We start from the raw sequence: 13,451 nt of genomic DNA on the forward strand, positions 1-13,451 counted from the left end.
TTGGAGTAAAACAAAACATTTATTGATCCTCATCATCAATTTCATCATCTTCCCCGTCACTTTGTTTTCCATCGCCCGCCGTTACTTTAACTTTTGTGTTTCCGTCCTTCTTCAGCACTTCAAATGTTCCATCATTTGACCACATACTATCTATCGCTATGTGAAACTCTGCCATCTGGTGGCCTAGAAGTTTCTGGGTGGGAAAACAAAAGTTCAGAAAAAAACTTTAATCATTTATCAAGAAACTGAGGAACGTGAAGTTAATTCTCTTTTGGCCAGTTTAAGCTTGTCAAATGCGTTTTCTACTCAAAATCCTTCAAATATTACATGTGATTTGTGATATTTCAAAAAATCTGGACACTGAATGCGTAAAGTATCAAATCAAATACATGGGACTTGAGGGAGATGGTTTGATCTGCAAGTTCACTTAGCAATGGGATGTTGTACAGGCTAATTTTTGACAGGGTAGTTATGAACTGTTGCCAATCTGAAGAAGAGAATTACCTCATGAATGAGAAGCAAAATGGGCAAATATTGCTACGCTTTGTAAGATCAGAAATTGTGCCATTCTTCTGATTAACGCTCTATCACAGAGTAGGTTATCTGATTTCATGTACAAGAAAGACAATCTTTATACCACCACCACCACCACAGTCATCATCACCATCATTATCATCATCACATCACCACCATTATCATCATCATCATCATCATCATCATCATCACCACCATCATCATCATCATCACCACCAGTCATCATCATCATCATCATCACATCACCATCATCATCATCACCATCACTATCAACCTACCAATATTCTTGCCTGTTCTGGTGTTAAAGTGTCCCCCGCATTACAAACTTTATAATCTGAGAGCAGGTGTACAATTCCTGCAACGTGAAAAAAAAAGTGTCAGTCACTTGAAATTTTCCAAATTCAATGATAACATATTTTTGTACTGTAGAAGTGGTTGGGACCTGTGTGAGAGTCTGGTCAAACAACCAATGACCAATTCCCAGACCTCAAGTGAGGTCTTTTCTTGATGAGAATTGAATTAGACAGTAACATTCCCTGCAAGAACTGCATATCAGATTAGGTTCAGCCAATTTTATTGGTGACTCCGTATCTGACCAGATGTTCACAAAATTTGAAATATTGACATGTTATACCGTAAATACACTATTAATTCGACCACTCTATTAATTTGACCCCCTTATTTTTTTCTCAAGATGTAATTTTATTTTACCCTTATCAGTTCGACCACAGATGGAAATTGGGACTTTCTAAATCTCTAATAATTCAACCAACCAATCATGACAAGCTGTTTTGCATATTTTATTTTCGATAAAATACACAGAACAATACAATGTACAGCAAAGAATGTGTAAGTCAGGACTCCAGGAAAGTCACCAAATATGTTTCAATCATCCAAGATGTTAAGCATATCACTTATGAACTGTCAAAAAATGTTGAAATCCCTAATAATTCAACCACTAAAATTATTTTGGCTTTATTAATTTTCTAATAATTCAACTATTTGAAAGTAATTGTTCTCTCTGGTCAAATTGATAGGGTTTTTACGGTACACCATGACTGCCACAAATCCTATCCATTGAACATCCCATACATCTATACAATCAAATCATGATACATTTGCTATGTTAGGATAACACTGACAATGATAATCAAAGGGTTACGGGAGGTAACACAAGTTTATATTTCCTAAGGCTGTACACACTGAGCACATTAAAGTCTTTCATTTCCACACTCAACAATCTTTCCTTCTGGGGTCTTTGATATGATGTGACGCACTGCATTATGATCTATACATTACACTGGCCCCCCGGGGGCATAGGCTTACAACTGTATATGGATATTCATTGCGACACTGACAACTCTCATTTCCTGTTTTGCACAAACTCTCTCTATCTTTTCTTTTCAACCAAAGCATCTCTCCGAGATCAACATCTCTGGCATGTACATTAGTGATTTTCCCTTCCCTCCCCTCATCATGGAGACTCTGTTAATGTTTTTTCTCTGGGCAACATTACTGACCCTGAGTGTTCCACACTTGCACAATGCCAAGTCTATAAACACAGCTGCTTCAGTTTGGGAGCACTCACTAAGATCAAGATGTTTCTTTCAGTAAGGAAGAAATTTAGATGTTAACCAGCATTCATGACCCATGATGTTCTGTGATGCAATGGACCTTTGAAAAAGCGTATCAAAATTTGAGTGTTCAGTGTAAATAGAAAGCATACACTTTGTGAAAGAAGTACAAAAAGGAATTTTTCAATTGCTTTCGTATATCTGATTTCCCCAAGTTTTCTATCATGAATACATTTCATCGTGTTATCCCCACAAAATCATATGAGTACCAGAAGTGCTTATTGAAGAAAGGGCGGTGTGAATTAGCAGTACATAATTTGTGCTTACTAATTTTTTTAAACCAAATTCATAAATTTACTAACAGTTGATGAAGGCCAGGGAGAGCACAACTGATGTGAGTGAAATCTCAGTGGGAGTGGTGGTTGCAGATATATTTATTACAGTGAGCTGCGACATCACAAATAGGTGCAAATATCAGACTTGTACAGAGGTCAGTAGTCACTAACCCCTCTGGGCTTATGGGTCAACTTCCAAAAGTTTGAGACAATAAGGGTACTTTCATCGAGAGATGTTATTCAAAATCTACATAGATTGCAGAAGATCACTGTGACGCAGGCATCTCTATAACAGTCCGGGTAATGTCCATATAGAGGATAGTTGGGAAGCGCCAATGGCGTACCTGAATGTATATGAGGCAAGAACCAATCACTTAGTGTATATGTAACGAGGGTTAAAGGTTACGTTGGTTCGCTTTTGAAATGTTATGCTGACATCGCGATCTGACCTGACAGATCCACCGATCAAGTGAGACTGTTGGCTACCAGGAATCATCTCAGCCCGAATAAATTTGCGACGTTCTACCCTGTTAAACATTGTAAGATTTCTTCAGGAATAGTTTTCTGAGTTTCTTTACTCTTGACCATGTTCGACAAAGAGTTATTGGAGGTTTTTCGCTTCCTTTTCCAGCTTTTGGTTGACTTCTCGGCAATTGACTCTCGGCAGAAGTAGCAAAATTCAGAAATGAAGCCTGCCATAAATAGATTTTGCAAGAAAAGAGATACACCAAAATTGAACCACCTTATCTTTGACAACTTCGTGATTACCTTGCCTTCCCTGGGAGTAGGAAGATGGAAATAACAATATGGATGTTGCCTAGCAACAGAAATGATGCAGCAGTTGCCATAGCTACAAAAATTACTATCATATTCTCCAAGAGAGAAAGCTAAATAGAATCGTTTCGATCCTGTCATATCACATGTGTTACACTCTTGGGATTCTTAAAAACCCAAACTTTGCAAAATTATATATTCAAAAGCAGTTTCCAAATTTTGTTTTCAACTCCTGGCATAGTGAAATGGGCTCATAATAAAAACATTCTTATATGATGATGGAAACAAATATTGCTTATATGGAATTTCTTGCTTGAATGCAATGAATAACAACAGCTGTACATGACCACTTACTACCATTAGCTGATGTAATCAACATACATTGGCAATAAAATGAAAGAGACCGAACGTTCTAATACAAGCACCACACTACACATATGTTACATATTACACAACCAGTTTTCCACTTGAAATTATCTATCAAGCTATTTGTACAGTTACACTGAGCAATATATTCAGTATGTTTATATCATACCGCTGTGTAAACTATTTTCCAATCACACTGAAAGTGTATCTGAGGTTTACAAGACAGTCTAAAATCAAATTAAAATTTCTCTATTTGCAAGTATAAAAAGGCAAAGATACAGACACAGACACACAGACACCCCTATGGTGTTCTTCTTAAGTGCAGTATCTGCATAGATTGTGAAAGTGTTTCAAAGGCATGTCACCTGACTTCCCCTAAGAATATCATTGCCATCACATTAGAACATGACAGAAATGGTACCCGGGTTCCACACCATTTACCTATCTTCCCAAACCTTCGCAACAACACTTCACGATGACCATGATCAAAAACTTGACAAGGCAACAAAATCAAAAGAACATTTGCCTCATCAGTTAGCAAACACACCTTTCTTCAATGTAGTTGGCAGTCCCAGCTGTCGAAGATGTGGTTCCATTGAAAATGGGAACTGTTCAAGTGGCCCCTCATCCAGAGCCACTGTGACTGCCGCTTTGTTTCCTGATCTAGCGTAGTCTTCCTCTGAAAAGTCTCCAAACCACCTGAAAAGTTTGCAGTGGCAGAAAGAGCATAAACATCACCAAAAATGGTGAAAAAGTTTTGCATTTTAGTTAAATTCACAATAAATGGTAGCATATATTAGCATGCCTGTCCCTCATAGCCTGACTAATAAAATAACATCGCTGTCAGTACTTACCGTACTTTGGAGATAAAAATCTCCACTTTTCCATTTGCACATGAAAACACGAGCCTTATTCTGAATTCACTTAAGATCACCATAAGCCTACAATAATTTTTACTACTGTAATGAAAGCACATTGCTAACTTTTTTCCGAAAATGCTTTACGCAATACTACATAAGGATGATAATCATGGTGAGATCTGGCTAAACTATAATGACTTATGCTGGTTCTGTAGCTTTGGAATATTATTTCAGAGTTGGACGATACTTACTGTAAGACTTCATCCTTGCTTTGATTTGTAAATAAAAGGCCAACATTTCCTACCAGCTTTGCACTCAACTTGTGTAAATTGTCTCTGTACTCATTTTCTGGTCTCCTTCCCAGAGCAAAAGACATGACTTTATTTTTTCCCAGGAAAAACCTGAAACAAACGAGCGATGATATAGTGCGTTATGAATCAACCAACAAAACATCGAGAAGGATAATTTTGAAAATTAAATGGGGGGGTCAGATATTATGCAAATGAGGTACTTACAGAATTGATGAAATTAGTTGCACAACTGAACATAGCCATGGCTTGTAGGTGAACATATGATGGAAACAGCCATGGGTATATCTAGTTGTGCAACTAACTTCAACAATTCTTTGACAATTTGCTTTTGTTTGTATCCCTGTATCCTGCCAAGTTCATATTTCACCATCAGGTCAAGTTCATTAATACCAGCAAAGCACAACATGTCCCATATGGTGCATTTTAACAAAAACTTGAAGATTTGAAGGTGCCCGAAAATAGTGATATTGTAAACATGGTTTTAACACACTAAAGCTGCTATAACAGACCAACAAGACAAGCTGTTTTAGACACTGACAATAAAGCAATTTTTTTTTTTTTTACTGTCAAATTACGGTAATACTTCTCTATAACATTCATGACAATTTTACTGATGATAGTATAATGGCTATGTCATCTTGCCCATCTACCTTGCAACCTATATTGGAGATCAGTTATTTGTCGAATGTGCTCAGGAATGCGGCACCATTCATTACATCAGATTAACTTCCACCAATTCTTGACTGATATTTCCATTACAAATGCCTTCCAAATTAATATACTATGGAAGAGACATTTTCTGTTAGCATTGCTGCTACAATAATTGACTACTGACTTATAAATACTACATATTATTTCAAATATTCAAGAGTGCAAATCAGAAAATTATGTGGCATTGCTGCTTTTGTTTCATTGAACAGATGCTGTCAGGGTCAACTTTTTTCTCAAATCAAATCTGGTTTAGATGCCCTTGTCTAATTTCAATTATTCATTATATTCACATATCACATTTCTTAGGTGAAAAAAAACTATTTCCAAGAAGAGATGATTTTTCACTGCCATTGGCCAGCTTTATTGAAGCAATTACAATAATGAGCTATCACTACTGTTCTTTGATGGAAGGAATGGCTGCCTTACAATATTCAGATTGAAGACCATGTCTTTATGACATTATTAATTTCGAAACACCTGAAGAATACTGAGCTCAGGCTACATTATGAAAACAATTGGTCTCTCTCCTAGGGAGCCCTTCCATAATTTAGTGAAGCAACTAGACCACCTATGATAGAGTTCATTTGTAACATGGTCCACTGCTGGCTCAATGTTATTTTTTTCAGTCTTGCATGAATTGTTTTTCTATGAAGAGTAATTTGTCACGGACTGAAACACAAAACCACTAGTGGGCCTGGTAGGTGAATGTATGGTGAAAACAGCCAAGGCTATGTGCTATGTCCAATTGTGCAACTGAGCAAAGGAAAACTGTGAGTGGTATATCTTGTGAGCAGAAACTGTCCAAAAGAACAAAAACCCATAAAACTATCATTTCTGTTCATACCTGCTATGTTTCCAATGATTCCTTACATCTTTCAGTTTATTATTTCTCATGTCCTGGACTGAGAAAAGAAATATCCTGGCATAGCTATCCACACAGCTTTGGATCTGCACAAATAAAAGAGTAGATAATACAGAGGTTTAGTTACAAGGAATTACGTTTTATGATCAGCACATACAGGGCTCGAAATTAACATTTTCCCCTGGTAGTCCCATTGGGCTACCATTTTCTGAAGTTGGTAGCCCAGTGACAATGGCTGGTAGCCCATGCATATTTTAGTTTAGGAATTTTTTCATTAACCAGACAAGATAAAGCTATTTTTCAAGATTCTGCCCATGAAGTGAATGTGTTAGTCATTTGATGTAGATACCTGCACATCTTTAATACCCAAAGGAAACTGGTATAATTGACAACAATGACACTCAAAAGTTTGGTGACCTATCATTGTATTGACAACCAGTTTCATTCTCAGAGTTGTATGCAAATTTCTCTCAGCACTACTCCAGCAGGGCTAAAACAGACCATGGGCTTTCTGTAGTAGGGAGAAGGCATAGTTTCCGTGTGACCGCATTTAGCTCATCCCAAAGAGATGGTTCAGACATGGCATGCCTAATACTGACTGAATTTCATGTCCCAGGCTTTGGTACTATGGTAGCCCGTGTGGGCTACAATTTCATGGACTTTGGTAGCCCAAGGGAAAAGTTGGTAGTCTGTGGACGGCAGGACTACCGCTAATTTCGAGCCCTGACATGGAATGTCATTGTCACATGATACTCAGTTATTGTGTGCTTGTGGTGCAGACGCTTGGATTACTGGTACACATTTTAAATCTGTTTAAATTTAAACTGATCATTATCAAGGACAAAATAGCTACTTTTATGTACACTGTTTTTGTGAAGGCTGGTACTCCACTTAATTTTACCACCATTCATCTGACATGACAGTGTCACTGGGATTTCCCTTAGAATGTCAACACAATTATATGAAAGGAAAACAGAAATGTGACAAGATTCTCGCACCATTTACATATCTTCCAAAACCTTGGCAAAAAAACACTGTGTGACCCCCTTCATCACAATGCTTTACCTACAGCTTTTGTGCCTGGAGTCAACTAGACCATTCAACTCTTCATTTGAGGGGGGGTGTACAATCTAAACCCTTTGACAACCATCAGTGGTATGTGAATAAGACTACCAGTTCTTCAAAGTAGGCCACACACATGAGTAACTGAAACAATTTTCTGTCCATGATTGCGATGAAAATACAGAGCCAATCATAAATTCAATCATCAATTTACTTTCTCCTCTCATCAAGGGGAGAATACAGATCCTAACTCAATCCTTGATCTAACTCAATGTAACTCATACAGAGTAATGATACAAATATCCCTGACGGACTCATTAAAATTTCTAATGAACAACAACTGTTCTTCTCTTTTCACACCTCTGGTCTTGGCAGTGCCAAGAGTCTCTAAGGACGTGTTCATGTATATTTTGGGACTCAACATAACATACGTGCAGTTACTGAAACTGTGATGCAAAGCTTCCATATTTTCTCTTGAACAGCACTACTCAGTTAGAAATCTGTGAATTGAACAATGGCAAGATCCAACACCATGAAGCCATTCCGACTTTGGCTGACATTGATGAAGGCTAAAGCAGATCGGTTTGGTACATGTATCACATGCCACCTTCCTTCTTTCAATTTTTATGATTCTCTTACTCCAAACTGACCTCAAAGTTGTTCTCAAACCATCCATTCACAGTTCCGCCTTGTTGCGGATCCGTAGCCCTGCCACTCCCTGGCTGGTTGTGTGGCGGAGTGGGGGCTACGGTTTAGTCAATTGAAGAAGTACACAGTCGTGCACGATGAAAATCTTGGGGGGGAAAGTGAGCGTTTTTCTTGCAATTCTCCAGAAAACCAAAAAAACCATCATAATCCGGAGTCGGGGTGCATCGATCGCCTACCTATAGAAGGATGGCTAGGTAGATGTCCATTTTCCTCTTTGTTTAGTCGCTTTTTGGAGTTTTATCGAGCGGCTGCCATGGAAAAATCCACCATCATGGATATTAAATCGTTGACCCATGACGTCACATTCTGACATCGGGATCTCAACAAAAACACGTTTACAGCAATTAAAGTGTGGAAAAAAATATTGTTGGAGGGGTAGATTTGATTACGGAGCTGAACTTTGCACACTGAACAAAGTATTAACCGAGAACACATGTTTTTGTAGAGATCCCGATGTTAGAATGTTACGTCATACGTCAACATTGGGCCAAACCGTGGTGGAAAAAGGAAAATTTTATTTCAGCCCATTCCACTGCAAAGGACCTTATGCACTTATTAAGCCATCTTCCTTATGGTGTTTCTGGCATTTTTATTGCTGAAAATATTGGCTTTGATGGACAAAGCAATTTTTGGTTATGCTAGCATCAACATTGGCAGCTTTGGCGCATCAGTCCCCCTTCTGTCATGTTGGTAGCTGGATCAATAGACACAAGAGAAAACGTTTCTCTACTGTCTATGCTTGATCTATTGAGCTCAAAATGAGAAAGATAAAAATAGTGCCATTGTATTGTTTTTGTAAAAGACCTGGGCTGGAAAATGAATCTCTAATTTTAAGTGTTAGAAGTCCAAATCAATTTATTGAACCCTGGGTGTCCAGGTTGTCATACGTGAGTGTTCAGGGTACATGACAAAAGCTACTAAGAGGTCATGGGACCTATAAAGCAAGCATCTACTAGTGCTGTGAAAAGGTGTGTGTATTCCTAGCATAGATTTACTCAACATAAATTCACAGGGAATGTCAGGGGACGTAATGTCACACTAAGCTGTGATTACGCAGTGGTGCTGTGGCTTATCAATCGTGCTTGGGTCAAGGGTCAGTGCCACAGAACCGCTACTAGCCACTCCGTAGACTATTTTGGTAGTTTATTACGACACTGATTAGTGTCACTGATTTTGCTCACAAAAATAATGAAAAATATTAGTCTTTGAATAAATCAACCTGTATCTACTTTATCATTGACTAGTTATGACTCATTCTCGACTCCTATTAGCTACCTCAACGATAAGAACATGTATTTTCAACCATTTTCCTGTGAGCCGTTGACGATTAATGTGTGCTGTTTGCCTCTTGCGTAAAATGTATTGAATACGTTGAAGGTCAAAAGTTTAAATTCGAGCAAAAACCATTGAGAGTCCACCAAAAAACAGTTGAAAATACATGTTGTCACTGTCAGTAAGCGGGAGTAGGAGATGAGTCGTAGATAGTGAAAAAGTTGGTACAGGTTGATTTATTCAAAGATTGACCTATATCTTTATTTTGTGAGCTAAGTTAGCAACACCGATTGGTGTAGTAGCAACGTACCAAAAAGTCTATGGGATGGCTCGCAGCGGTTCTGTGGCACTGACCCTTAGCCTGAGCTTGATCGAAAAGCCACAGCACCGCTACGTTAATTACAGCTATGTCATACTGTTTGTTGGTCTTCTTTCTACCACCATTGTTGGAGGGATGTTGTGATTGTGACCATCGAGGAGCTCAATGCTGTGACATTGACCCGTAAAACAGTCCTGTACTGCTGCACCATGAGGCATTACCCAAGGACGATAGAGGTAGCAAAACACTACCTCAAGCATCTTTGAATTTAAGGAAGACGTCATAAAAAGATCAACCAAAGGACTCCCTGCTAGCAAATACATTTAAAATGCAATATACTGTGCTACGCTATGAGCACAGTTGCTTGATGATCAATCACGGTCACTCACTTTTAAGAAGTGACTGTAGTTCAATACTCACGGTGACCACTGCTGTACGCATTCGAAAGATCTTTCTCTTATGACTACAGCTGTATTTCCACAGGGAACCAAGAAATCTGGTTGTTGTTGTTTGTGTTGTTGTTTATGTTTATCAGTCGTGCTGTTGTTGTTGACCAATGTAATTCAACGAAGATAACTGTTGTATTGTGGTTGTTTCAAACATAATGCAGATGTCATAAGAAACACTACAAGGACACTATCATTCTTTGACCCGATGAAACTCTATGCCAAAATAAATAAATAAATAAACTACTGACCCAAGTTGGGTCGTCGTAATTTACCCATTTTGACTACGAGACGAGACCCCATGCAGCTGTTGGTGGTGGGGTTGACCTTTATGATGACCTGTATAGACACAGACGACCCCGCCACAGACAGCTAGCTGCGTTTCCACAGTAAGCGCCGATTCTGAAGATTGCAGAGAGGGTTTGCATTGTCGACGTAAATGTTTAATACTTCGATCGATGCCTTTTAGGGAAAAACAACATGATACATATGCCTTGGTAACCCCGTGAACACCATGCCTCTACAATAAAATGATGAATGAAGTTGGATGGGGATATCGTATTGAAGAAATGCAAACCTACACGAATGCCTGCTGGGACGACCTTAACAAGAATAATGAATACATCATTGCTGGCCACCATTTGCTGTACAGACCACTTGATTGACTAATTTCAAAAACTCGTTAATATGGGAACCCCTGCGACGCCTAGGCCCTTCAAACCGAGTAAAATCATCATACAACACTGTGAAAATCGCAGTTTTTCCAGTGATTTTCCCGATGAGAGTTAAAGTTAACCCCATATTAGCTTTGTTATGTCTATTTCAGGTCTTGTAATGCTACTTTTCACTCGATCGCTCGTGAATAGAGTGTTATTTTAGAAATCTGAAATTGGGATGCATTAGCTGCAAAATTGTAGCACTACGGTGAGGCGGTCGGTGATTTTTGTTTTTTGCGACTTCGCTCACCAGTAGCGCAACAATGCCGATGGCCCTGTAGAGGTCAAAATAAGCGCATCCCACTGGACAAGGCGTGTTGATGTGAAATGCTACCTACTTCCGGTAATGGTGGCTCCGCTCCCAGAAACACAGATGCACCCGCTCAATGTTTATGGAACGCGATCGACGTCTTTGAACAAATTCCAAACCCCATAAACGACAAGGTTAAGTGTAGTATAGTGTTTAGTCTTCAGTAGTGATAAATCGGTATGACCAAATGCAGTAAATATGTAGCATTTCACATCAACACGCCTAGTCCAGCGGGATGCGCTTATTTTATACTCCCCGGGGCCATCGGCATTGTAGCGCTACTGGTGAGCGAAGTCGCAAAAACCAAAAATCACCGACCGCCTCACCGTAGCGCTACAATTTTGCAGCTAGGGATGCATAAGCTGGAAGGCGGCTGAGGTTACACCCCTTGTTTGAGTCTATGAAGAGGATGTACGTTGGCAAAGAGTTACATCAGGTCAAAGAATGATAGTGTCCTTGTAGCGTTTCTTATGACATCTACATTACGTTTGAAACAACCACAACACAACAGTTATCTGAGTTAAATTATATTGGTCAACAAAATCATCACAACTAATAAACACAGGCGTTTGGCACATTGCTGGGATAATAATCGTATTTAATATGTAGAGTTGATTATTTAGTAAAAGAATCACCGTACGTGAGATATTAGTGTAGGCCTATAGGCCTACATGTTGACTGGCATTATACCGAGTGGCTATGGCTGCCTGGCTCGGGCCAGGCGAACGCACTGCATAATCATCAATGCGTACTAGAGAATGTCTACATGACTTGATTAATTAATAAAGAATAACGGTACGTGATATTACTGTACATGTCGGCTAGCTTAACCGAGCGGCTGTAGCTGCAGGGCTTTGGCCATGGCCTGGCTTGGGCCCGTTGTCCACTGCTGCACAGACATAAACTCAAGGCGTGAAAGCTTTTCACCGCCCGATTTCATAAATCAGCGAAATTCAGGATCTCTGAGCGTTTTCGGTGATAAAAACCGGTCATCGGTCGGGTGGTTGCATAAACAATCGATCGACTGGCCCTTTTGCCTAAAATCATACCTTACCCTATGCTACTGGCAAGAAATCGTCCTGAAATCGGCTGGGCACACCAACCCAGCGCCGGCCATTTTGAATAAGCTTCCTGCAACGCACGCATCCAATGAAAGAAGAGAAAGACAATACGTCATCTGCCAAGGGTTGTATGCACAGGCGCATACATTGCATGCAGCTCATTCAAAATGGCCGGCGCTGGGTTGGTGTGCCCAGCCGATTTTAGGACGATTTCTCGCCAGTAGCATAGGGTAAGGTATGATTTTAGGCAAAAGGGCCAGTCGATCGATTGTTTATGCAACCACCTGACCGATGACCAGTTTTTATCACCGAAAACGCTCAGAGATCCTGAATTTCGCTGATTTATGAAATCGGGCGGTGAAAAGCTTTCACGCCTTGAGTTTATGTCTGTGCAGCAGTGGACAACGGGCCCAAGCCGGGCCAAAGCCCTGCAGCTACAGCCACTCCCGACATTTACAGTACTAGTAATATCACGTCCCATTATTCTTTATTAAATAATCAAGTCATGTAGACATTCTACACATTGATGATTATGCAGTGCGTTCGCCTGGCCCGAGCCAGGCAGCCATAGCCACTCGTATATGTCAGTCAATATGTAGGCCTATAGGCCTACACTTATATCTCATGTACGGTGATTCTTTTACTGAATAATCAAGTCGTATATAGACATTCTACATATTAAATACGATTATTATCCCAGCAATGTGCCAAGCGCCTGTGATCACAACTAATAAACATAAACATCAATACAAACAACAACAACGTTAACCAGATTTCTGGGTTCCCTATGGTCTACCGTCTATGCCCAGAGTATGAGATATCCCACCTCTTCCACCAACTTCTGTTTACTTTCCAGACCCTTCTTCCGGGTATTCGTCAAAGCAACTGCGGAAAGAGAACAAAGCACATTTGAATAAATTTCCGATAGAGTCAATGAAACATGAGAAACAAGAATCACATGAAGCCAGAAGTAACTATACCTCGTCTGTCCCTCTTGGATTTGGGCATGTTAAAACTGACAGTGCTCTCGCGTTAAAATACCGGAAGCACGTGTTTTGAAATAAAGTTTGTTTGATAGAAATTTGCTCCAACGACGAGCAGAATTTGCACATGCGCAATCTGGAATCTATGATTTTCTGATGAAATCGTCTAAAAATGGAAGCACTTCGTACACGAGTAGATAGATATAATTTTTTGTCTACATAGATGGTTCTCTAGTGCTAATGCCTC

At 39.5% G+C, this 13,451-nt stretch overlaps 1 protein-coding gene across 1 annotated transcript; it reads right to left on the reverse strand.

Annotated features, from left to right (window-relative positions):
* Positions 1-13,337, reverse strand: LOC139115634 (mRNA turnover protein 4 homolog). The gene is made up of 7 exons (XM_070677904.1): positions 13,202-13,337; positions 13,048-13,106; positions 6,310-6,413; positions 4,695-4,844; positions 4,131-4,282; positions 813-889; positions 1-193 (listed from the first exon to the last, which is right to left on the reverse strand). Exons 1-7 carry the CDS (start codon positions 13,227-13,229, stop codon positions 20-22), a joined length of 744 nt encoding a protein of 247 aa, XP_070534005.1. The 5' UTR covers positions 13,230-13,337; the 3' UTR covers positions 1-19.
* Positions 13,338-13,451: the final 114 nt, after the last annotated feature.

The sequence above is a fragment of the Ptychodera flava genome, chromosome 17 (assembly GCF_041260155.1).
Source record: "Ptychodera flava strain L36383 chromosome 17, AS_Pfla_20210202, whole genome shotgun sequence".
In the NCBI taxonomy this organism is placed as follows: domain Eukaryota; kingdom Metazoa; phylum Hemichordata; class Enteropneusta; family Ptychoderidae; genus Ptychodera; species Ptychodera flava.